The following is a 25,565-nucleotide window of genomic DNA, read 5'->3' on the forward strand; positions in this document are numbered from 1 at the left end:
TACCTAAAAATAAAGGCAAAGTATGTGTTTTTCATCCATTGTAGTGCCTTGACAGCCCATTCATAATGAATATAATGCCTTAACACAAAGCACATTATTGTGTTGGCTTTACACAAGTTAACTGGTATGTAATAACATACTGCAATAAAATGAGAATTTAAAATAAATTAAAAAAAATCAAATATTGACACATCACACACTTATAGGTGCTATTAGAAGTGTAAATTTGCCTTTGGTGTGCCTCAACAACAGAAATATCACTAGACCACAGAACAGATAACATTTCTTAAAAATACACAGTATGGTGTAACGTATGGTAGCTTTTTTAACTTTAAAACTCAGGAGACTTAATATAGCATAACAGACTATAAATACTTGTAAATGGTATTGTGTACAAAATTCTATGTAACAGATTCTAATGCATTCCCTGCATAAGGCTGTTGTCATTGACCTACTGGTCTGCACACGCCAGATCAACATAAAATAAAAAAAAAATACTAAAAGAAAAAAAAAACCTAGGATTTTGCCAGAAGATTTAGTCAAATGAGATGTACAGCAGCACTACAAAAGATTGTTTTCAGGTCCTTAACCTCCTCCACCTCGACAATCACATTCAGATAGAACTCATAGAAGTGAGGTACATCCAGTATAAAAAAAAACTGCCTAAAAAAAATGTTATGATTATATAAATAGAAATCAAGTGTGTGTTATGAGAAGTCCATAATGCAGGAGATGTTTTGAAAGCTGTCACAAGCCATATAGAATTTATCTACGAGCTCCTTAGCTACTGGATGGAAAACACCATCACAAATAAGAAAATGAGCTGAACATCATAATATCATCTGAAACAAGTATGGGAAACCAAAGTGTTTTTGAAGATAAAACATCTGCTTTGTCATTCATGGCAGTTACAGTGATAAACCAAGGTCTCTGCAATGAATATGGTTGGCACCAACAATGCTGCTGTTTGATCAGCTTTGTGTACAGGTACAGAACAATCCAATCTCCAGCTGAAGCTGGGACCTGGCTTTGCAACTCTATAATCAGTATCACACCAGAATGTGTTGGACAAAACCTTTATATAAATAAATTATCATAATGAAATTTCTTCAGCAAGCCACCTATTGATTTGGAAAAACACATCCCGCTCCATGAGCTAAAAATAAAACCTTGCCCTTTCTAAGTCTTGTTCAAAGCTTGTACTAATGAAATATTCAACAGACGCTGAAAGAAAGACCAAAACACAACTCCCCATCTAGGTACTAAATGAATCTTTTCTATTTGCAAAAGAACAACTATATTTACATTACTTTTGTTTTGCTACAATTTTTTGCACACTCCCACCTTAGCAGTAATGAATGCGACTACGAACTTGGTTTAAAATTTAGACAATAACTTGCCTTTCTGGGTTGTATATTAGTGGGTTTAAAATATGTTTACATAAAGCCCATCCCATTTAACAATTAAAAGCTAAAAAGGCTGTTAAGTTGTAATACATTTTTATTTTGACACTGACTTTTAAATAGATACTATGCAGTATCATGAGCAACTAAAAAATAAAGCCATACTCACAATAATTAAAATTAAATTTTTCACAAAAGAGCTGACCTGACATGGTTTGTTAAATTGACACTTACCTGGTTCACATTAGTGCGAGCCATGCGTCCTGCGTTTGCTCGGGCATGGCAGCCCATTCATTTAAATGGGCTGCTGTGCCCGTATTCATGCAAGAAAAACGTGCATGCACCTTTTCAAAAATGCATGCCAGGGAAACCACATGGTCCCTTTTCCTGTGGTTCCTGCACCCGCAATTGTGCTGTGGGCTAAGATGCGTGGGGGTTTCACTCTGAACGAATGGCAGACCTAAGCATCTCAGAAAAACAGTGTGATTCAGCTGCGGGTACCAATGTGATTCCCACACCCGCAACCAGAACGCACAGTGCGGGCTAGTGTGAACCTAGCTTAACAGCAATTCTAGAAACACTGAAGATTATGCACAAATATTTTAAAATTTGTATACAAAATGCTAAAGTTTTTTTTTTAGTTTATGATTATTATTATTATTATTATTATTACATCGAGTTTATATAGCGCCAAAGGGTTTGCTCAGCGCTGTACAATAGAGGGCGGGACAATACATGGCACAGTACAACAATAACAAACAACGTAGGAGGGGTAAGAGGGCCCTACTCTTTCGAGCTTACAATCTAGGAGGGAGGGGGTAAAGGTACAGTAGGAAGTGGCTGAGGGGAATGAGGGGTGGGAGGAAAGAGGGAGAATGGCTGTTAGGTGAGGGTGGGGTAGGCTTCCCTGAAGAGATGGGTTTTGAGGGAGCGCCTGAATGTGAAGAGGGAAGGCGACAGTCTGATGGATTGGGGCAGTGAGTTCCAGAGGATGGGGGAGGACCTGGAGAAGTCCTGCAGTCGTGCATGGGAGGAGGAGACCAGGGAGCAGGATAGAAGGAGGTCCAGTGAGGAGCGAAGGGTACGGGTAGGGTGGTACTTGGGGATCAGGTTGGTGAGGTAGTCAGGGGCAGTGTTGTGAACGGCTTTGTAGGTCAGGGTTAGAAGTTTAAATTTGATGCGTTGGGCAATCGGGAGCCAGTGGAGGGAGAGGCAGAGGGGGGTGGCAGAGGTGGAGCGGGTGGTGAGGTGGATGAGTCTAGCCGCTGAGTTCAGGATGGTCTGGAGCGGGGACAGCCTGCACTTGGATAGGCCGGTGAGAAGAGAATTACAGTAGTCAAGGCGTGAGATGATGAGGGAGTGTACTAGAAGTTTGGTGGTGTCAAGGGTGAGGAAGGTACATATCTTGGCAATGTTGCGGAGATGGAGCCTGCATGTGTTTGTGAGTGATTTGACAAGCGGTTGGAAGGAGAGGTTCGAGTCAAGAATGACGCCAAGGACTTTGGCTTGCGGGGCGGGAGTGATAGTGTAGTTGTTGGTGATGATGGATAGGATGGGGGGGGGGGGGGAGTGTGGGCAGGGGGAAAGACGAGGAGCTCGGTTTTGGAGAGGTTGAGCTTGAGGAAATGTAGCGACATCCAGTCTGAGATGTCATTTAGGAGGTGAGTGATGCGGGCGGAGATAGTGGGGGTGAGGAGAGGGGTGGAGAGGTAGATTTGGGTGTCGTCAGCGTAGAGGTGATAGTTGAAGCCATGGGAGTGTATGAGTTTGCCCAGGGAGGAGGTGTAGATGGAGAAGAGAAGGGGTCCAAGGACAGAGCCTTGGGGGACCCCAACAGAGAAGGGGAGGGAGGGGGAGGTGGCACCATTGTAGGTGACACTGAAGGAGCGTCGGGATAGGTAGGATGAGAACCAAGAGAGAGCGGTATCTCTGATACCAAGGGAGAGTAGTTTATTAAGGAGGAGGGGGTGGTCAACTGTGTCGAAGGCCGCAGAGAGGTCCAGGAGAAGGAGGACAGAGTAGTCGCCCTTGGCTTTGGCGTTTAGTAGGTCGTTAGTGATTTTGAGGAGGGCAGTTTCAGTGGAGTGTAGGGGTCGGAAGCCGGACTGTAGTGGGTCAAAGAGGTTATTGTCTGTAAGGGGGAGCTTAGGCGATCAAAGACTATGCGCTCAAGGAGCTTGGAGGTGAGTGGCAGCAGGGAGATGGGTCTGAGGTTGTTGGGGTCCGCGGGATCCAGGGAGGGCTTTTTGAGGATGGGGGTGATATGCGCGTGCTTTAGGGGGGAGGGGAATGCACCAGTAGAGAGGGAGAGATTGAAGATATATACATACATACATACAGTACATACAGTTGTGTTCAAAATAATAGCAGTGTGTTGAAAAAAGTGACTAAAGCTAAAAATCCTTCTAATAGCATTTATGTCCATACACACAAATGCATTGGGAACACTACACATTCTATTCCAAATCAAAACATGAAAAAAAATATATCAAATTTGTGTTGTTCCTCTAAAAAAATTGAATAAAAGTGAATATTAGACTGTTCAAAAAAATAGCAGTGTTTGAATTCTTCTTTATAAACGCAAACATTCACTGTATAAACTGAAAAATGTTTGAAGATTTTGCTTTCCTTTGAATCACTTAATGAATATTTCATTGTATAAGCACTGTTTCTGAGAACTTCTAATTGTAACAGTACTCACAGGTAACTTTAGACCTTCTTTGATCTTCCTGGAGCTGATTGTTGGCTAAGCCCTTGCCATTTTGGCTATTCTTCTATCCATACGAATGGTCGTTTTTCGCTTTCTTCCACGTCTTTCAGGTTTTGGTTACCATTTTAAAGCATTTGCGGTCATTTTAGCTGAGTAGCCTATCATTTTCTGCACTTCTTTATATGTTTTCCCCTCTCCAATCAACTTTTTAATCAAGGTACGCTGTTCTTCTGAACAATGTCTGGAACGACCCATTTTCCTCAGAATTTCAGAGAGAAAAGCACTGTAACCAGCATGTACAACATTTGCTGCCTTCCTTCCTTAAATAAGGGCAATAATTGCCACCTGTTTTTCAAAGAATGAATGACCTCACTAACAGAACTCCACACTGCTATTATTTTGAACATGCCCCTTTCAATTAGTGATTCAATTACACAGAATCAGCAGCATGCATGTCATGACTGTTGGGTCTGTTGGATTTCTATTACTCTACTACACCTGCTAGTAAATTATTTGCCATGTAGAAGTATAATTTCTACCAAAAACAGTGATTGATCAGGTTAGTGATGTCTGACTGCTATTATTTTGAACACAACTGTGTGTGTGTGTATATATATATATATATATATATATATATATATATATATATATATATAAACTTTAAGTGAAACTTTACCCATAACAATCTGATAAAAAATAATGTTCTTTAGCAAGGAATATACATTCCAGATTAATAATTAGGGAAACTCGTACAAATGAGCGCAGAGAGGCCACTCCAGGTGGAAACATGTGAACAGTTAATCATGAGCTCACCACTGCTGCCTTGTTAATCATTTGCATGATGAAGAGAACTGGAAAAAATAGGCGCTGTGGAAAATGCTCTCAGACAAGCACCTTAGTGAAGGTGCATCTTTATTGGGTGAGACAAAGTAACAAATATAAAAAAATTGACCAGCCTGAAGTGGACAGTGTGACTCCAATGGACGGCCAGTCCGCTCTGAGGGGAGCTGAGATCAGAGAATGCTCCTGTCAGCTTCAAATCACTTGGTGTCAGCATACCAGCGTCCTGGGTGGTGTCACCATGGCAAGCGAAGGAAGTGTCCGGCGTTGGCTTCAGCTGGGAGCATATGTAGGGTTACCAAGACGACATGTTTCACGCAGTTGCGCTTTGTCAAGTCTCTGACACCACGTGATTCGAAGCCGACAGGAGCATTCTCTGATCTCAGCTCCCCTCAGAGCGGACGGGCCGTCCATTGGAGTCACAATGTCCACTTCAGGCTGGTCAATTTTATTATATTTGCTATTTTGTCTCACCCAATAAAATGCACCTTCATTAAGGTGCTTGTCTGAAAGCATTTTCCACAGCGCCTATTTTTTCCAGTTCTCAGATTAATAATTATGCTACCAATATTATTGTGTGCTGCTAATTGCCTTCAGCGTTGTTCTGGTTTCTTCTTGCTGGAGGCCGTCATTTTGCTGAAGCCCAGAGTCCCTGAGTAGCAGTAAATCGTTAAGTGGTCTGCAGATCAGCCTCTACATTTTGGCACAGTGCCTAAAAATAGAGAGCAACAGAGCATGTGCACAGCAGGGTGAGACAGGGTATTACTGGATTTTTAACAGTATAGGCACTTATTTGTAAGGTTTCATATAGCTATGCCTGCAAGTGGGGCCAGTCTGAAGTGATCTAGCAGGAATTAATTAGCTGACTAAAGTTTCACATCAACTAAGATAACAAGAGTACTGATACCAAGTACCTGTTGTAGGTTGGTCCTCAAACTGATCCCTGTGGAGCCCCATAATCATAGACTTAAGGCTTCTGAGATTAAACCTGAACCCCATCATTCTATATAACATAAAATTGGCATGACGTCCAAGCAACTGCACAATGTGTATGCGCAAATTAGCGTGGCCATGTTGAATGTTGGCAGATGTTCCCCTTTCTTCTGCGGCTCATCCTCTGACAGCATCCCAGTATCCTTCTAGCTGCACCTATCATCTAGTCATTCATGTATAAGCTAGCCTCAACCTGGCCATACACTGTATGAATTACAAATGGTTCCTGATGAACTGGCTGAACCTTACTCAGTGGATGGTCTTATCGTCCACCTGCCACCCAGCATCCCTTGACTGAAAAATTGAAGGAGCCGGACAGAAAACAGTCACCCAAAAAGTGGCTGCATCCAATCAGATGCAGCCGATGTTCAGGTATTTTGACAGCCGAGGAGTCCACGTGGCAAAATTAAAAACAGCAGGAGATTCTTAAAAACATACAAACTCCATGCAAAACTACAATGCTACCCCTGTCCACTTCTGTTACGGCTGGCACTGTGCTATGCTGCTTTGAATGCAGCGTGTGAATCATCTGGCCTGTAGAGAATAGTGGGTTTGCATGTAGTATAAATGGGAGCATTCAAGAGTCACTATATGTGTAGCTTTAGCAAGCATATCAAGCTTGAACAAACATAGCATAAAAAGTTTTCCTCATAGGGTCTCATAATTCTCTACATTCCATCTACTTAAGTGTAATTCTCTTCTTTAATTGTTATCTGCAAGAATTATGTAGAACACAAATGACTCAAAAGCATGCCGGTTATCTATTGTAGCTCCTCATTAACATGGTTGTATGCCAAGGAAAAATTAGTGGTGTAATTCCCCAGCAGGAAATAATATGAAAAACTCCCAGCAGTGAACCAATATTCCTGGCTATTAAAAGTTGAACAAATTTATTCACATAGCAACTGAGTGGGTGGTGGTAGAAAAGAGCTTACGTTTATGTTTTATTATTGCACTGGCTAGCGATGAACAGGCATATTCTGGCACAAAAGGTTGCGTTGCTCTTACTTTACAGTTATTAACACAATCCATCAAAAATGGCTGCAGGTGTTGAGCTAACATTACTTCCAAAGTTCTCTGCTAGATATTTAGGTGATATTGCTCAGTGATGCTGACTTCCCTTAATATAGAAATAATCTGGTTGCAGCCAGCAACTGAATTTCAAGTCAGCTTATGAATCCTCAAAAAAAAATAAAACCTGAAAGAAACCAAATGCTCTGCTTAATATTGTAGGCTTTCGTATCCACAATATATCCCCACAGACGTATCCACAGATACATGCAATTGTAAATCAATGAAATAGAGTAATTTTGACTTGCCTGTAAATTCCATATCATGGAGTACAGTACTGGACACAGGCAAAGTATTCATAGAACCTGAGATATAGGTTTGTATTTTCAGATGAACAGACACTAGCAAAGCTTTCAAGGACACGGTCCTTGGGCACTTACCCTGTACCCCTACCCTACTTTGTAAGTTCTCGGTTTTGCAGCAAGCAATGCAGGGTACTAAAGTATTGGAAGGGAGGGTGACCTGTGTCCTGTACTCCAAGATATGGAATTTACAAGTAAGCCTAAAATCTTATTCGTACAGTACACAGGTAAAGTATTCATAGACCCTGGGACATTCCCAAGCAATGAATGAGACGAGTGAGCAACAACTTGGCTAACAGAACTGTGCCAACAGGCTCAACAACAAGGGCCAGAAGACCCAACTTCAGAGTGCTGCTGCAAGAATGTTGTGGCTGAATACTGCATGTGCAAAAGATTGGACATCCACACCTAGTAGAACTTTAAGAAAATATGAACAGAGGACGAGGTGTCAGTCTTACACCGCTGGGCTACAGAAGCATGGTGCCATCATTCCCAGGAAATCTGGTGGAATGGGTGTGTACATGTTCAGGAGAAAATTTGTCTTTGAAAGCATAAGCTTTCCTAAAGGATAAGTACACCGTTCACAACATGCTATACGTTACACCCATATTCAGGGTGTAACATGTTGCGAATGGACCAGCCTCCGCAACCCCCCCCCAATCCCCATTGTCACATTGTCACAGCTGCCAGGGGATCTTCTCCTCCCCGCTAGCTTTCACAATTTAAAAACAAAACAAATTGGCCGCCTCATTCATTCACTCACTCACAGTATTCTGCAGATGAGTAAACTAACTTTGCGACTATTGGCTTGTAGTTCTTAATGGACTACCATGACGTTCCACATATCCTGTCAATAAGTATTTGCTTGCCTGTACGGGATGTACAAACAAGCAGATACACTGACAGGTCAGAGAGAGACCTGCATGGCACTAGTGATCTGCTGATCACTGGTGCAATGCTTTAGAGGTTCCAGAAACAAAAAATAATAAATGCACATTTTCTTACCTGTAAAAAAATTATATTTTGCATTTATTATTTTTTTGTTAAAATGTGAACTTATCCTTTAACCATTTTGCGATGGTGGACTTGCAAGCAAGATGTCTCTTGCGGGGTCCTGAGAACAAGGCAAATAGGGAGATTGTCTGTTTTATCAAAGCTATAGCTTTGAGGTAGACTCTAATGGCTCTGACTAAAGCCAGGCAACAAAGACAGATTTTTTTAAGATGGTTTGGAGCAGGGCTCAAAGTAAAGGCAAAACAGGTGTTCTAAAAAAAGACAAAAAAAAAACAGTCAGTTTTTACTGCTGGCTGTGCCCCCATTAGGGAAATTCTACCTCTCTATTTGTCCTGCTTAGTATTATCAAAAGTGAAAGTAAATGAAAACCCCAAACGTTGAGTTGTCCCCAGATAAGAATTAGAGGGGAAAACTTCCAATGGGGACACTAGCGCTGTAGACCTGGGGGTCCCCAAGGTATTCCCTTAATTTGCAGGGATTTCTTTCTCACTTCCTTTTTTAACTATGGGGCAGGAAGTGAAGGTACATTTACCCAATGGGACACAGAGGGCAAAAAATAAACTGACAAGGGTTATAACCCTCCATTACTCTATCCAAAAAGAAAAAAAAACTGTTTTTCCTATAGTTCTACTTTAAGGATGGTAGGATTGTGTTCTCAAAATAAATGTGGTAGAATCCTCAAAGTACCCCACTTGACTACACAATTCTAAATAGAAATAACTTTCCACCCTAGAAAGTTGTAAATATCAAAAAATTTGCTCTAAAAAGAATCATCCAACCCACCACTAGTGGAAAAATCCCCTGTTCAAAAAATATATTAACACGTGCTTTTCAAATGATAAGTGTCCAAACACATATAATCATACACACTATATCCAAAAGTGTCCAGTGTCTTATAGTTCAAAAAATTTTAAAAACTAAAAAATTAATACGTTCCACTTGAAATCACTTCTTTGTACTGTTGAAGATCCTCAAAGGCCAGCTTCCACAGAGACCCTCAAAGAGATCAAAAACTCAACATAGTGCATTACCTTAATAACCTAATATATAACACTCCACACGTGTGTTTAAAATATATAAGTGCAAAAAAAAAAAAACCACTGCAACTTGTGCCAAAACAGTGATGTGTTCCACTCAGTGTATTCACTTCAATAGTGTATCACTTCTAATACTTATAGCATATGTACCCTTACCAGAAAAAAATATCAAAACCGCTGTAAGGTACAGTATATAGAAGTCCGCAACACTACTCAGCCTCCTTGCCTCCACTCCTGACTTTATAATAGTATTCTCATCCCCTCATGGTATCACCAGCCAGTTCCCCGGTCATTCGGATCCACGCAGAATGTATATGAGACAGTAATAGTGTAATTCCGTAACATACCATGGAATAAACTTTAATGAATCTGCTTACATGTATATAATAAAATTAGTGCATTTGGAAAAGACCCCACAGTCTGGGAATTACCAAGCAGCTTCTGGGTGGATATTCATGCAATTCCCAACTCCAAGATGGCCGCCGTATCACTTCCGGTTCCTGCTCCGTACGTCCGACGTCATTTTCCCCTAGCGCGTTTCGCCACATCCGGGACTTAATCACACCTCGCGGGGAACTGGAATACACAGAGGTGGATGGACACAGCACTGAGTACCGGAAGCGACAGGTTCTATGGCAACAGCACAAACACTCTCCTGCTCCTACAACAGGAAAAGAAGGATTTCCAGGTAAGATAGTAGATCAATCCAGAGCAGGCTTTTTTTGGCTTTTAGCAAGGTAGGCATAACCAACTTAGAGACTCCTCTATCTTTTAAACCCTAGGCTTCAACAGCTATGCGTTAAAGCAACACTGTGAAGCAGAATGAAATAGATGACCTTGAAATAGCAGATCTTGCCTGTTGGGAAGAGGTCAGGGATCATCTGCTAGAAGTATGAGTATGCCTGTGTACCACATTCTTCTGGTCCAATTAGGTGCAATTAGAATTACCATTTGCCTCTCTTGCTCTATCTTTTCGAGCAGACAAGGCAGAATTCTCATTGCAGGGAAGGTGTAGATTAGCCTAAACTGAGACCAAGGAATTCTCAAGGCGTCCAAGGCTAGGGCTTAAGGATCTTTGTTCCTGGCTACAAACAGAATAAAGTTTGTCAAATCTAGAGACTAGAATGTCTATTTCTGGAGTCTCCCATTTTTGAAAATCAGATTGAAGATGTCTTAGTGAAGAGTCCATTCGCCTTGATCCAGGAGGTGGCGGCTAAAGTAATCCATGTTCCATTTTTCCACTTCTGGGACTGCAAAGATTGCTGGAGAGTGAGTATCCATTCCATGAGATTATCTGGCTTGTTTCCTTCAAGTCTGGATGACTGCTGGTGCCTCCTTGATGGTTGATGTAGGTCCCCGCTGTGGCATTGTCTAACTGCACCCAGAGAGGGTGTCCCCTAGAATTGGAGGCGTGGTGTTGTAAAACCATTCAAACTGCATTGAGCTCAACAATGAACCCTGAGGAACTGGGGAATTCCACTGCAGCCTGAAAGACAGGCATCTGTTATCACTTTTCCAGTGATAGGGAAGGAAAGACCTCACTACTGTTAGGATTAGGCTTGAAATCCACCAAGTTGGGGAGTTGCTCCCTTGGCTGGACTGAAGCATGGATAGGTCAAGAAAAGGAGCTTGTCTGTTTCAGATCAATAGGATGTTGTGTTGGAGAGCTTTAGAATCAAATTGGTACAGCCTCAAAAGGAGGTTACCTCGGTGTCTAGCACTCACCCGAAGAATCTCATTGTAGGATGTCTTTGACCTGAATTCTGAAGTGTGGGCTCTGAGAGAAAGAATTTTCTTTTCTGGAAGGAAACACTTTGCTTGGTAAATGTCCAGGACTAAGATCCAAGTATTCCAGGCAAATATTGCTTTTAAATCAATCACCCAACTGAAAGCCTGATGTATGTGAATTGTCCTGTGGATGTATGCTGACAGCTGGATGGGAAATGAGCACTTCAGGAGAAGGTCATCTACTGTAGATAACCTGTCGAACCTTCTAACCTGTCTTGTGGAGGTACTGGCATAGGGACAAGATAGGGTTCAGGGTATTCTGCAAGTCTGACTGTCCTCAGGCAGTTTTTGGTTGATTTGAGAGAAGAAAGTTGGAAAAATGAAGCGTTTTAAACTCAAACTGGCAAACTGTAACAGATGTTCCCCCACCCTGAATGAGAGCGTTCATTCGTTGGGAAGAAGGTTTTGGGGAAGACCTGCTGGGCTTTATGGCCAAAGTCTTGTGCTGAAAAAAAGGCTCAACTTAGGTTTTGATGTTGAAGCCCTGGTAGAGCAGTTAGATGCTCTGTGACTTCAAAAAGTAGAGGCTCCTGAAGAGGGGGGGTTCAGGATCTTCTACTATTGGAGTAAAACCTTCCTTCTGGTGATATATTTCATGTTGTATGAAGCTCCCTCTGCACTATAGTGGCTATTTTAGGAATAAAAAACTTCTGCAGCTTCCTCCAACACTGCCTTTATACAGTGCTCAAAAAAATTAAAGGAACACTTTTTAATCAGAGTATAGCATTAAGTCAATTAAACTCTTGGGATATTGATCAGGTCAGTTAAATAGCAGAGGAGGTTGTTAATCAGTTTCAGCTGCTTTGGTCGTAATCAACAGGTGCACTCGATGGGCAACAGTGAGACGACCCCAAAACAGGAATGGTTTTACAGGTGGAGGCTACTGACATTTTTTCCCTAACTCATCTTTTCTGTTTTTCACTAGTTTTGCATTTGGTTATGGTCAGTGTCACTACCGGTAGCACGAGGCAATACCTGGACCCTACAGAGATTGTAAATGCAGTCCAACTCCTCCAGGATGGCACATCAATACATGCCATTGCCAGAAGATTTGCTGTGTCTCCCAGCACAGTCTCAAGAACATGGAGGAGATTCCAGGAGTCAGGCAGGTGCTCTAGGAGAGCTGGACAGGGCCGTAGAAGACCCTTATCCCATCAGCATGTCTGGTATCTGCTCCTTTGTGCAAGGAGAAACAGGATGAGCACTGCCAGAGCCCTACAAAATTACCTCCAGCAGGCCACTGGTGTGAATGTCTCTGACCAAACAATCAGAAACAGAAAACAGCCTGGCACCATAGAGCTCGTTTGGCATTTATTTGCCACTGAACACCAGAATTTTCAGGTCTGCCACTGGTGCCCTGTGCTTTTCACAGATGAGAGCAGGTTCACCCTGAGCACATGTGGCAGACATGAAAGGGTCTGGAGAAGCCACAGAGAATGTTATGCTGCCTGTAATATCATTAAGCATGACCTTTTTGTTGGTGGGTCAGTGATGTTCTGGGGAGGCATATCCATGAAGGGCCACACAGACCTCTACAGGCTAACCAATGGCTCCTGACTGACATTAGGTATTGTGATGAAATCCTTGGACCCACTGTCGGACCGAAAGCTGGCGCAGTGGTTCCTGGGTTCCTCCTGGCGCACGGCAATGCTCGGCCTTATGTGGCAACAGTAAGCAGGCAGTTCCAGGAGGATGAAGGGACTGATACCATTGAATGGCCCCCATGGTTGCCTAACCTGAATCCAATAGAACACCTCTGGGATATCAAGTTTCGGTAAATCTGACGCCACCAGATTGCACCTCAGACTGTCCAGGAGCTCAGTGATGTCCTGGTCCAGATCTGGGAGGAAATACCCAAGGACGCCATTCGTCATCTCATTAGGAGCATGCCCTGATGTTGTCAGGCATGCATACAAGCACGTGGAGGCCATACAAACTACTGAGTACCATTTTGAGATGCTGCAATGAAATATCAGCAAAATAGAATAGCCTGCTGCATCATTTTATCTCTTCGATTTTCGGGGTGTCTTTGAATTCAGTCTTCTGTAGGTTGATCATTTTCATTTCCATCAAACTATGGGGCATGTTTACATTTCTAACACATTACCAAGTCCATATCAGTATAGATATCCAGCATGATATTTTTCCTCATTGAAATCTGATGTGTCTTCATAGTGTTCCTTTCATTTTTTTGGGCAGTGTATTCTCTTCATTCCGTTTTTGTGCCAAGGAATTGTGACAGATAAAAAAATTTCTGCTTTTGTCAAATAGGCCTGAAATAGAGGTAGAATCGGATGCAGAGATTGGTGTTAGAGCACTCTTGCTTCAGTGCAAGGTGCACATCTGATTGTTGTGCGGGCCTTCAGCAGAGCAAATGTTCACCTGTGATTTTGTAATGTCTTCTGTTCGCCTGGTCTTTGTCACAGCTATATGACAGGGTATTCCCATGTGGGGTATTCAAGGTGTAGGGTGCAGAATATAGGGTAGGCATGTCCAGAAGGAGAACGCAGCAACTGGGATGTAAACCATCCTGTAGGTAACCCTCATGGTAGAAGAGCTTGAGGAAATGCCTGAATATACGAAGAGCTCTAGGCAGAGATGGTGAAAAAAGCTGGGTCCTGAGGTGTGATGTCACACCTGGCCATCCCCCTAAGACTAAGCTCTTAGTGGTTGAATTTTTAGCTCCAGATTTGTAATGTTTTTACCATACAATTAAAATATCATCCTGGTCTTTAAGTCCTCATTTAGACTAGCGGTTGGAGGGCAACAAAAATTTGCAGTTGAGCCACATTTTTGCTGCCAGTTAACCAGCCCACTTAAACTGCAACAGGCAGCGGACAGGGATGTTTTCATGCCGCAGCAAAGTTGACCTAACACGTGTCGTTCAGCGGGCCGCAAGTCTGCCGAAAGCTACACATGCAAGTCAATGGGGAAGCACCATAAATGCCCCGCAACCGCATGCAATGTGCAATTGTCGGCACAAATGAGATTAAAACAGGCAGTAAGGAGACTTTGCATCGCTTCCTCACCACCTGTCAGTAGCCGTTTGAGCATAATTTGAACACAGATAAACCCTAAGAGGCATACGCATGTTTAAATGTATCCTCACAGTAATGGTCAGAAGCATACAGGGTGATATTTCATACCTGTCTATGATGCAGGACTGAAAATAGTGTCAAGGCTTTGCCATCATGGTGAGCACAGGGTTGTCAAGGACTAGGTTCCATAGAGATGCACCACATCCCTTGACTTCTGCGACTAACCATATGCTTTGCAAGGTAAGTGCCTATGCAGGATCTAATGCCTGAAGCAACATTACAGGTCGTCCCCACAAAATGAGTACGGCTCTCAAGTTTACCGAAGTTGAACCAGTCTGAATGCATTGCATCTATTTGTGGCATTAGAAGCCAGTGAGGAGTTATATACTTGTCTGTGTCCTGTACTGTACGTATGACTAAGAAAACCCATTTTGCATTTAAAGGTACAAAGATATGCCTGCAATCAGTTTCTAACCACAAGCAGAAAGCAATCAACATGGTTCCTGCCAATATATACTCAGTGACCAGACATCTAACTAACTTTTTTTCCTAATCAAGTGAATTTATTAAAACTCCCTTTAGCCAAAATAAAGATAACCAAGCAATATAAAAAATGCTCATTAAAAAGGAGGAAACAAGACATTTATTATGCTGAGCAGCATGCTGTTAAACTAGACTGTTCAAACGTTGAACTTTATATGCAAAAAAGTTTTGTGAAATTTAGAAATGTACAATTTTACTGCATTTTTTATTTGTATACACCAGTGTGAAGTCTGATAATTACAAAGATACAATAAATCTTATGCATGAGGGATTTAAATAGAAAATGTGCTCTTCATCAATCTAAAGTTTTGTTGGGAAATTCCAACACTTACGCTAGCTAGAGTTATCCCTATTATTAACGTAAAATCCCTGAACATTAAATAGACTATTATAGAAGAGACCTTGAATATACCTCTTCCAAATAACACAAAAATGTTTATTGTTTGATACTTTTCCAGCATTTGTCAATTTTGTTTGCCAGCGATGTGGCACATCTTCTGCTAATCTCTTCTTTGCGCCGTTAAACATACAGGGAAAACAGTTTACATTTCTTAAGGGTTTAAATAAATAATCCCAAATCCCTATTGGCCTCGTTAAAGTAGCCTCATACAAATTTTCACTTGTATATGAGCTGAAATAAAAAAATGTCTACCTTGCAATTTGAGCTCCTGCTGACTCGTTTAGCCTTAAGGAAGTATTGAAATTCACGTTGCTCATTATTCCAAGCAGTTTTAAGCAGCCTATTGTGATAAATCATTGTGAGGGTTGTCAAATTAAAGATTCTTCAGAAACAAAAATAAACCCATTTCAAAAATACACTTTTTTTTTTTTTTAAAGAATGCTGAAACTTTTAGGCAGAAGAGGCTTCTTTGACAAACACTGATGGCCATTGACTAGAAATAGAGCTCTTGAAAATTGATAGCAGAAATAGAATTGAGAACAGACCAATTCAAATGGTAATTTTGAGAAAGGCAAGCAGAAAACACACAATTACAAGAAAAACTGGTTTCTGCCTGTTATTCAGAGCTTGTTTTGATTTTATTCATTATTGAAAAGTAAAAAGCAGTTGTGGAAAATCTGAAAATATTAGCTATACAAGCGAAACAGAGAAAATGATAGAAAAACATACAGTATTGATGTGGTAAGCATAAATTGCTTATCTGCATGTGTAAATCTTTAACTTACACAATGTTCTTTTCAGTGTTCAGACTACACTTACCATAAAACCAAAAATCATATATCAATTCTTTATTAAACTAGAAATCATATATCAATTCTTTATGATACCACACTCACTCACTAGTGCAAAGAATAAAGTATGTTGCACAACTTTTCTTACACAGAAAAGTTTCTGCAGGGTAAGTAAATTCACACTGAAGGCTACAGGTATAAACTCTCTAACCCAAAATGATCTCTGCCAGAGTAGAAATCTTTTAGTGTTCAGAATGCACTAAGCTCCAAAAAGTAAAGACTATGGGCTAGTTCAACACTAGCTTTGAAAGCAGGCGTTTGAGGGACGTTTTTAAGGCTCTTCAAACATCTATGGAAATGATACTATGGGCAGCACACAGTGCTGTTCACATTATCAAAACATGAAGCCTCATGTCGAGTCAGGTGGAGTTGAAGCCTTTTATAAACATAAAGATATGTTTTATTTAATGTTATATTACAACACAATATATCAAAAAAGAAAACCCAAAGAAAAATGCCTCCCACGTGTCACTATTACACGGTATGTGAGTGAAAATAAAGAAGCAAGCAGTACAAAATGAGTAGGGATTAGTTCTGCAATGCAGAATAAAATCTCTCAAAGTGAATACTAATATCTTGGAGTAAGAGATGCCAATGTAAGCAGGCTAGACATTCATTTACCTCAAAAGCAGAATTCTTTCTGAGTTCAAAAGTAAGCTTGTATAAAGGAAGACTATCATTAATCAATTTAAGCCAAGTGGGCAATACAGGGCATACCGTTCCTTTCTAGTATAAGGGTAGGGTTTTCTTTTTTTTTTTTGGAAAAAAAGTACAAAATGCATAGCAAATGTTTTAAATATTTGGATGCAGATAGATCACCATAAATATCCAGTAGACAATTTTTAAGGTGCAAGATATTGGGAAATCCTAAGACAGTAGATATAAAAAAGTCTACCTCTGTACAAAACGTTTGAACTATAGGGCATGAAACAAATGAGTAGTTTCCCCAGATCCTGTAAAACAATCAGATGTAAGCCCATTTTACACAACCTGAAAGGCATAAGATGACTATGGTGGAATATTTTCAATTGAATTATCCTGTCTCTAGAAGAAATCACAGAACCCTTACAGGCATGGGGGAAATCAGACCACCCTCATCAGTGAGATGAAGATCTAACAAAGACCAACAGCCTTGGGTGGCATACCTAGGATTAGAATCAGCCATCAAGGTGGAGTAATACTCCAAAGTCAATTTAGTTGTGTCAGGCCTTCCAAGTGGAGCGAATGATAGTGGAGCTGTCAGCAACCCAAATTGTGGCTGTAAAGCATGGCGTAATTGACAATAATGGAACAAGTAAGATTGGGGAAAACTAAATTCCTCCCAGAGTTGAGAAAAGGGCTTGATGCTCTGGATAGCACACAAGTGGCACAAAATATTTAATCCCTTGAGAGGTCCAATGCAGTGGATCAAGCACTGTGAGTAGTTCATTCAATGTAGGGTTTGTGCCACACTGGATTGTTAGGAGAAGAGGTCCCTGAATTCTAGTCACTATGGTAACAAAAAGAGACATAGTGGTCTGCAATATAGCAGTACCCAGACAGGGGGGTACTCGTCTCCTATAAACAATACTATGCAGTGAATCAACAGACAAGACTATAGCAGCCAGAGAAGGATTTACCCATTCGTGGACAATAACCAATTGAGATGCTAGATAGAAATTAGGGAATGCCAGACCCGCTAGGTGGGTTGGCAGCTTCAGGGCCTCTAGCGCTATTCCAGGACGACGGTGATTCCATAAGAACCCCATGCAGATGGCATTGACTTGTTTAAAGATTGATTTCGGTATTTTACAGGGAGAGTTAACCACTACATAAAGCAGTTTTGCCAGAAGGATCATCTTAAGCAAATGAACTCTACCCATAAGATCCAATGGAGGATCCATTCGTTGCTTGGTTCACTACTGTAAGTGGTGAGTAAAGGACATAAATTGTTTGCTTAAGGGCAAATGTACCTCAGCCCCCAGATAATAGAAAGCATGTACCACCTGGAGTTGTGAAATCAGATGAATTGCCGGCACCGTCACTGGGTCTAGTGGGAAAAGACTAGATTTGTCCCAGTTAACTCGAAAGCCAGAAAATGTACCAAATTCAGCAAGAGTAGAAAACAATGCAGGGATTCATTATGATCTGCCAGAAATATGTATAATTGTATCGTCAGCATACAAGGGTGGAATCAATATTTACAGCACAGTCATACAGTTTATATTGATATCATGGGGTGTGGAATTTTGTTATTTAATATAAAAAGCAGAAAAAAGTGATCAAAATGGGTCTCTGCCAGGCCTGATGAAGAAAATGTACATTGCTTAAAAGGGAAGTATGCCTCTTTTTTTCTTCCTAATCATATTTACCTAGGTGGATGCAGCATCTGTCCCCCGTCGGCTCTCAGGGTGAGAACTGAGCAATCAAACACGGCTGATCGCTCAGTTTTCCCTGCCGCTCTGAACAGAGAGAGGTGACTGTCAGTCACCGCTCTCTGCTCCCCGATCCTCACTGGAACGCCGGGCTCAGCTTGCTGAGAGCCTGAGCCAGGTGCAAGTCCAGGCTCCTGGGTGGATCCCGACCATATGGTTGTGATCATTCCCCAGCATGGATTGGCTCTGTGACCTCATCTGACTACGGGCTTTATTCCTGCTGTCGGCTGAAAATGGGTCACAGGAGTACAGAAAAACTGCACTCCTGTGATCCACAGGAGAAATACAGCCAAACAAGCTTTGGTTGTACTTCTCCTTTAAGTAAACCTATGAAGCAATATCAAATTCATTCCACTTTTCCTTACTGAAGTGAAAAGAATTGAAGATTCAGTGGAGCTTGGCATCATGAAGGAGATTACTGGTAGAGGTGGAGAGTGAATTCAGAATTTCTAAAGAGTTCATTAGCCAGGAATGGTAAGTTGCAATATATATCTTTTTCAATGGGTTTAGATACACTTTGGAGTGCTGAAATGCCCCAACATGTTACATTTTGACACAGGTTATCTATGCAGACAGCACTTACTAAAAAACAGAAACAAGTAGCAACTACACAAACATTGATGAAATGCATACTAAAATGTACTTACCCTGGATGACTTTTGTCAATGCATGGTATGTATAGTAATCTTGCACAATTTTGAACTTCTAGGGACTGTGAAGACTCATTGGATACATTTCCAGAAAAAAAATATGAATTATTTCTTCCAGATGATGTTGAGTCTATCAAAACTGTGTCAACATTCAGTAACCAGAGCTGAAATAAAAGGAAACAAATATTCATTTATAAGATGACTAAAAGGTACATAACCATGTCTAGGCAAAATAACTTGGGGCTGGAACAGTGACACTGCTGGAAAATATGAATTTCAACCCCACTCTTCTCTTTTAATGTGTGTTTAAAGCAATTTACAAAAATATACCTTTTTTATTACTTTCAATGCAAACCTTTTTTAATACTTAAAGCGGAATTAAGCTCAATGATTTAAAATTGTTATATTCAAGACTTGAGCTCTCAACCAAAATGTCAAGCCAAAGAATGGCTGGTGTCACAAATGATCACAAATGGCACACCATGACAACCTCAGATCTAACAGACGCTATGATTGCAGCTTCCTTGGCTGTTAAGGATAGGAGTGTTTAGTTTTACTTTAAATATGAAATAGTATAGTGTGTTGTGAACTACACCTGGATGAATTATCCGGTACCTAGCAGTGATTGGCTTTGCAAATAGGGTGTCATAAGTGCACAATTTAGAAAAGGTTTTTCAGAGATAAAAAAATGAATACAAACAATGAAAAATGTATCTGAAATGTTGGCTCATAAACTAAGAATTTGGTTTAAAAAAAGTTTCCCTTCAAAGTGAACTGAAGCAGACATTGTTTTTAGAGATGTAGGCACTGTTACAATTCCCAGACATTCAGAGGAGGACATCCGAAACCCTGTTCTCCATGCTTGTTCCTGGTCAAAGACTCTATAATAATGAAGAACCGTTATGACAGATCTGGAGTCTGCATCTTTGAAAATCAAATCAGCAGTGGATATTCCAATGTATATCCAACCTCAAATATTTTCTAAAGAGGTTATTCAAAGCGCAGTTTCCACTTAAAACATATTTGGTTGTTTTGGCATATTTCATTTAGCAGACTGATTTTGTTCTTATTGCTGAACAGATTGTTTATAGTATATGTGCCCATGTTTTCAAGTGTGACCAAAATGGCAGAACTTCAGCTGGATACTGAAGTCCTGGTAACGTAATCAGTTTGCTTGCTTTTGTTTACAGAGTTGTTGTCAGAATGTATACTTTAACTTGTTCATCTAGTAAGATGATATAACTACCCATCCAGCCAATGCCTAGAACTACTATCAAATAGTTTTTTGGGTTTTTTTTGCAGAGGAATGTCAGGTAAAGTGAAATTCCAGATTAAATCATAGAGGACATGATAAGCACTTTATAAACACCATGGGGTTTTAGCAATGCCATTGGGCATTATTCTTGAACATCTGGAGTTCTGTAATAAATGATCGTAAACATCTTCAGTTCATATGGACGGTCTTACCTAACTTGATATGCAACGCTACCCTCTTGAGAGCAGCTGTGTTCCTGGGTCCCCCTAGGCTTCATACAGCCACGCAACACACATTCTCCACACTTACATTCACAGTCAGTGAACAGTCCATGAGCTTGGTTTTTGTTATTTTATTAGGGGAAATGGGGCAATAGGGATTGGGGCAATAGGGATTATGGGATGCCCAGCTTGACTGAATTAATGCACGGGGCAACTTCTTTGCTATTTGCAGAAAAAGTTCCTGGACTGTTCTACTCCTAGACTGCAGTCTTTATGGGTCAGAAGCAAAAGCCCCTTATGGGCTAGGGACTCTTAGCACAGATTGTTTCAAAATACATGCAGAAGTATCTCCTCTCCCCTGTAAAACTGCTTCTAGTGCCACAGCCTGCAGACACTACCAGTCCTCTTGGCTGCTCTGAAGAGTATCTCCCAAGGCAAGGATAAAGGATAAAGCACAGTGATGTCACTTGAAAGCTTGCTACATGTGGCAGCCTCTCCCCTTGTGAATCCCTGGGTGTGCTGATGCAGACTCTGTCCTCCTTGCTCTCAGTCAATGATCCTGTTCATATTGTGACACTGAATGGATCTTCCTGAGCAAGCCCAAACCCAGCCTGGAGGGCAAGCCCCCCCTTAAACCTAGGGCACTCCTCCCAGGCCACAACAGCCTCCTCAGCACTCCATCTTACACCCAACTCCCCCGCTAGCATGGCCCTCTCATATTTATGGGTTAGCCTTACCACACTACCAAGACCTACAAATATGGGATTGGCCAGACTCCCATAAACATGCAGAGTTAGGTCTCCACCCCTCCCACCTGCTTGCTTCTGGAAGCTTCCATGGTCCTCCAGAACCAGATGGAGGAAATAGAGTCCCAACCTGCTGAGTCACCCAGGCAGACCTGCAGTAACCCGACCTAATTACAGACTCACACAATTACTGTGAGTCATACCATAATACATTTACCTACACTAACACTAGCAGCTGATTAGAGGGTGATACACATACCAAAAAAAATAACTTGAGTGCTGGTTCTGCCAGTTTGAACTGCATGCAACCTGCATGACATGTGAAATAACATTGCTTCCTATGGTACCTGTTCACATATGTCCAGTGCACTGGCAGTGCGTATTCTGTGCAGAATGAAAAACAGTCCTGTCTGATTTCTCAGCAGTGTGGTCTGGTTCAGGTGTGAATTACAGGCTACTGACGTCTATGGGAACCAGTTCTGAACCACACACATCATCAGTTGTGAACAGGATAAAATCCTGACCTAAACCTGTTGTAAACCTGACCTGAACCACTCAACAATTACTATGTCAATTAGCTGTGAAACCTGAGCTTCAATTCACACCACACATGTGTGAATCCACACTAGAACTTAAAAGATAAGTTACCAAAAAATGAAACAACTATCAAACACCAAAGTATATATAACCATCTGCCTTGAGTTTAAAAAAAAAAAGTCAATGTATTATTTTCCTGAATTTCCCAGCACAAAGTCATTAGCATTGGAGCACCCCAGGCTCATTATTTTTTTTTTTTTTTTTGCAGTCAGACTTTTACTGGAGCTTCCAATATAGGTATAAAGCTATAACAAAATAAGCAGATGTACCCGGATGCAACACATGTACCACACATTCAAATGTTTAAAGAGCGTTGGAGGAAAGTAACGGAAGTGACCGCAGGCTCATTCTAATCCCAAATATGGACTAAGCTGAAAATGGGACTAGGTCACAGGCAATTATGGTTATGTCTGGTGCGCCATGTTTAGTTATGGTGCATGCATCTGTTAGAAGACTTTATTAATCTAATATCTGCTTATTAACATTACTAACATATGTATGAATGTGTTGGATCGTAATAGAATAATTGAGTTGTTATATTTGTACTAAATTGGGAAAAGATAAACAGATTTTATAGTGAATATATATGGCTTGGTTTTCTGTACACTCTAGCAACATGTGGTAGTAATTAGTCATGAATTGGCTAGCATGCCTACCCCCATCTCTGTGGGTAGGAGCTAAAGTTTCACTGTGAAGTGACTAATAAGAGTGTAAGAAGCTATTTAACATAGGTTAAGAATACAAGTTTTATACTGTAATATTTCTTGATTAGGATATTTATATAAGAGGTGACTTTACATTAAGTAATAGATATATGAACTTTAAGGAGCATTATATACATACATAAATATAATTAGAGTGTATGTGTAACACTTCCCATCCCCTGACACTTATGTCCGTGTAGTTTTGATTAGAGGTCCTGAGTATTAAATTTCAGAAGCAAGACTCTGGCCTATGGGAGGGGGAGCAGACTGAAGGTTTGTTTGATACACCTGTCACTAGATATTATTGTGGGACCATAAGGAACAGAAAAAAAAACAGCCCACTTTTAGGAGAATGTGGTGGTTAAACTGCTCCTTACACCCCAAGCTATCAGGCTATCGCCTACTCTGCTCACCTTTAGGCGCACTCTGAAAACCCATCTCTTCAGGGAAGCCTACCCCGACCCCAGCTAATATTGGAATCAACTACTCCTACCACTCCATCCCCCACAGCTAATTACCTCTTGTACCGCTATCCCCTCCCTCCTAGATTGTAAGCTCCAAGGAGCCGGGCCCTCTAATCCCTCTTGTATTGAACTGTATAGTTACTGTATTGTCTCCCACTATAACGCAAAGCTCTGAGCAATCTGTTGGCGCTAAATAAGTCCTGTATAATAATAATAATAATAATTACCTTTTAGGAGGGCTTACTTGAGATTATGAGTGGAACAGACGTGCCTACAACTACACACACACACAAATATAAACAAAATTTGTATCTCCAGAATATAACAACATTTTTTGACATATTACTTTCTAGTAGTAATATAAGCTTTTATAATATTATATTTGTAATTTTATTTATATTCATTTGTAATTTTATGCAATCTTATTATTAAATAAATTTTGAGCTGGAAGGACTTTCTATTTTGGACTTTTCTCACCAATATAAGTTTGCAAAAATATCAAGACAAACTGATATTTTACAGCATCACGAAATAATTCTTTATGGCCAGACCGTGTCTTTAGTTCACTGCATCAATCTAGACAGGATACCTGATCCTTGATTCACATCAGAGGTAATATGTATTGTGATGCAAAGGTTGAGATATATATATATATATATATATATATATATATATATTTATTTATTGGTAGTGAACTTAGTCCAACAGAGGTGCAGGCTGACTATCTTTACTTTTCCTCCCCCACTGGGATCTCATTTTTATTAGCTGATATCATGAAATGCTTAGACTTGAAAAATATTATTTCAAGACTGTAAACTGCTGAGCAGAAATCAACTAAGAGATGCAACACAATTTATTCTATAACAAAGCAGCATTTACAGTTTAAAATAAGTTATTTATTTTAAAAAAGACTAAGCAATTGCAACCCAACTGTTCCTTAATGGCAAAATTAAGTCCCATATTTCTGTTGTTCTATTTCTGCTTACTTTTATAGGCGTTAAATGTAATCTATCATCCACACAATAGAAAACTAATTATATCAACACTTTTCAGTTTACTGAAATGAATTTACTTATAAAAAGAAAAAAAAAACAAATTAAAAGTATAGAAACGCATTTTTTACATTAAATTTGGTAATAAAATTGCAGTAGAATGAGAAAGCTTTATAAAATACATTTTGAAATTAGAACTTTAACAATTAGCATACAAATGCTGTATTCCTCTTAAAGCTGCGGGTAAAACAACATTTCTTATATAAAATTGACAAATGGCCCTGGTACATTTAAGCCACTTCACTTTTAAATAGCGCAACATTACATTTCTGCATTGCGATAATACACGTAATATGTGTTATTGTGCAGAGCAAAACAAGACAATGCACCTGCATTGTAGCATACCACAATAAAAAAAAAAACATGCCTGTTGGCAGTCCATTCATTTCAATGGACTACCTTATTGCAATGTTTAATAACAGCACAAAGAAGTGATTGGGCCCTTAATAACCATTGCATTGCTGGAATTCTGAAAAATACTTTAAAGGGAATGTACAGTGCTATTTTGTTATTACATCACATATACTACTTATGGGAAACATTAGCTTTAGGACACTACTAGGATTATAAGTTATGATGGCAAATGCTCCAACTAAACTACATGTGATAATTTAGAGCCAGAAGTCTTTGATGATGCTCTGTGTCAATAGAGGGGCAATCCAAATAAGTATTATTTACAATCGTGGGTGCTTTCCTCCAAAGATAAACAAGATAAAAGTTTGCAATATTTGGTCTGGATGGATACTACTATTCTAATGACATTATAAAACATGATTCATCCTCTTTCCACAAATTCTTCATAAAGTTTCTCTTGTCACTGCAGAAAGCAATATGATCCTGAGATAGTGTTGCCCATACAAATTCACTGTGAACCCCAATACATACCTGACTTATGTGCTCTACATTTGGTATTCTATTATACTATCTATATATGGTTTACATTCATTCCTTCTGGTACCTTTTTCTTCTCCTCTTTTAGTAGTTTTTATTGCCTTTTATTTTTCCTATATGTAATATTGTGGTGATGTGTCAACAGGGTCTTTTAGAATCTTACACAGATGACTAGGGTCAATTGACCTGTTTATGCAGATATGGATTCTGCTAACCTAGGAATCTTTTTTTTTTTTAGATATATACAAATAAATATTGCCGTATGGGGATGGGGAGTAGGATCTACATACAATGTGTCTTACTGTATTAATGTCTGCTGCCTTGACACATTTGTAATACTTTATTTGGAAAATAATAAAGCTTGAGTATGCAAAAAAAGTAATATTTACAATACAGTATCAGCAACAAAAACAAATATTACAAATGTAATACACTCAGTGTAGCTTATGTGGGGTGTTCACACTTGTATGTGGCAAATCTGCTGTTAAAATCTTACCTGTAGTTTTCCAAAGCTCTACCAACTGTCAAAATACCACTTATTAGCCCAAACAGGCAATGTAACTTACAGCGGACATACATTT

The 25,565-nt window shown here is 40.2% G+C and overlaps 1 protein-coding gene across 1 annotated transcript in view; it reads right to left on the reverse strand.

Moving 5' to 3' along the window:
* Positions 1–25,565, reverse strand: part of UBE3D (ubiquitin protein ligase E3D) — a 242,325-nt gene that overhangs the window by 98,282 nt on the left and 118,478 nt on the right. The window contains exon 8 of the mRNA XM_089693096.1: positions 19,052–19,218. Coding sequence (XP_089549222.1) covers positions 19,052–19,218 — 167 coding nt within the window. The remainder of the gene's footprint in view (positions 1–19,051; positions 19,219–25,565) is intronic.

The sequence above is a fragment of the Staurois parvus genome, unplaced genomic scaffold (assembly GCF_062004578.1).
Source record: "Staurois parvus isolate SC_StPar_1 unplaced genomic scaffold, SC_StPar_1.0 ptg000613l, whole genome shotgun sequence".
NCBI lineage: Eukaryota > Metazoa > Chordata > Amphibia > Anura > Ranidae > Staurois > Staurois parvus.